The 1,748-nt window shown below is 44.7% G+C and overlaps 1 protein-coding gene across 1 annotated transcript in view; it reads left to right on the top strand.

The window, feature by feature from the left end:
• LOC145875958 (NLR family CARD domain-containing protein 3-like) overlaps positions 1-1,373 on the top strand; it is a 3,106-nt gene extending 1,733 nt beyond the window's left edge. Inside the window, exon 3 of the mRNA XM_082971730.1 lies at positions 1-1,373. This exon is cut by the window's left edge and continues 543 nt beyond it. Coding sequence (XP_082827856.1) covers positions 1-1,256 — 1,256 coding nt within the window. The 3' untranslated portion in view covers positions 1,257-1,373.
• The last annotated feature ends 375 nt before the right edge of the window (positions 1,374-1,748 follow it).

Here is a 1,748-nt window from a genome sequence, read left to right as displayed (position 1 = left end):
GACTGCCCCTAGACTTCCAGAAGAACAAGATCTGTTGTGACGTCACAGAGTCAACCTCAGTGGATGTTCTGCTGACAAATCTCATCAAGGGAAATCTGCTTCCCTCTGCTCTCCTCTGGATAACTACCCGACCTGCAGCAGCCAATAAGATCCCTTCAGGGTGTGTTGACCAGGTGACAGAGGTACGAGGGTTCAATGACCCACAGAAGGAGGAGTACTTCAGGAAGAGATTCAGGGATGAGAACCTGGCCAACAGAATCATCTCACACATAAAGACATCAAGGAGCCTCCACATCATGTGCCACATTCCAGTCTTCTGTTGGATCTCTGCAACAGTCCTCGAACACATGCTGAAACATAAGAGAGAAGAGATGCCCAAGACTCTGTCTGAGATGTACACACACCTTGTGGTGTTTCATACCAAACAGAAGAATGAAAAGTATCTTGGGAAAGAACAGACAGGTCCACACTGGAATAAAGAGAGCATTCTGTCACTGGGAAAACTGGCTTTTCAACAGCTTGTGAAGGGCAATCTGATTTTCTATGAAGAAGACCTGAAAGAGGCTGGCATTGATGTCAATGAAGCCTCGGTGTACTCAGGATTGTGCACACAGCTCTTTAAAGAGGATTGTGGGCTGTACCAGGACAAGGTGTACTGCTTTGTTCATCTGAGCATTCAGGAGTTTCTGGCTGCTGTATATGTGTTCCTCTCATTCATCAACAACAATGAGAATCTAATGGACAAACCACAATCAACATCCAGGAACCTTTCTGCGCTGTTCAGAAAGCCTGAAGTTTCTTTCTACAAGAGTGCTGTGGATAAAGCCTTACAAAGTGAGACAGGAAACCTGGACCTGTTCCTCCGCTTCCTTCTGGGCCTCTCACTGGAGTCCAATCAGAAGCACTTACGAGGTCTACTGACAAAGACAAGAAGCAGCTCACAGAGCCATGAAGAGACAGTCAAGTACATCAAGGAGAAGATCAGGGAGAATCTCTCTCCAGAGAGGTGCATCAATCTGTTCCACTGTCTGAATGAACTGAATGACCATTCTCTACTGGAGGAGATCCAAAGCTTCCTGAGCTCAGGAAGTCTCTCAGAACCCAACCTGTCACCTGCACAGTGGTCAGCTCTGGTCTTTGTGTTGCTGACTTCAGAAAAGGAGCTGGATGTGTTTGACCTGAAGAAATACTCCAGATCAGAGGAAGGTCTTCTGAGGCTGCTGCCAGTGGTCAAAGCCTCCAGAGCTGTTCTGTGAGTAAATAAAATGATATTTAACTAATCATCAGGAAGAAATATTCAGTTTAGTGAAAAATATGTATTATAATATGTATATAATATTATATTGAATAACATATTGAATCAGTGCATTGGTGTTCACATTAGTATAACAATATGACCATACAATTCTAGGAGATGGAAGATGAATCTATATTTTGTTTAAGAGAATAAACCAAATGCATCTGCCATTGTCCTTCTACACTGCTGGTGTTAAATTAACAGTGTGTTTGTGAAGTCATGATGATCTCGTTGCAGGCTGTCAGGCTGTGGAGTCACAGAGGGAGGCTGTGCTTCTCTGGTCTCAGCTCTGAGGTCAAACCCCTCACACCTGAGAGAGCTGGATCTGAGTAACAATGACCTGAAGGATTCAGGAGTGAAGCTGCTCTCTGCTGGACTGGAGGATCCACACTGCAGACTGGAGACTCTGAGGTCAGTATTCCTGTAGTTGGTCAACAAGTGATAACTGTTC

Source organism: Salmo salar, unplaced genomic scaffold (genome assembly GCF_965601325.2).
Source record: "Salmo salar unplaced genomic scaffold, fSalSal1 ptg000408l, whole genome shotgun sequence".
Lineage (NCBI taxonomy): Eukaryota > Metazoa > Chordata > Actinopteri > Salmoniformes > Salmonidae > Salmo > Salmo salar.
Note: the sequence above shows the minus strand (reverse complement) of the source record. Positions and strands in the feature narration are given on the sequence as shown.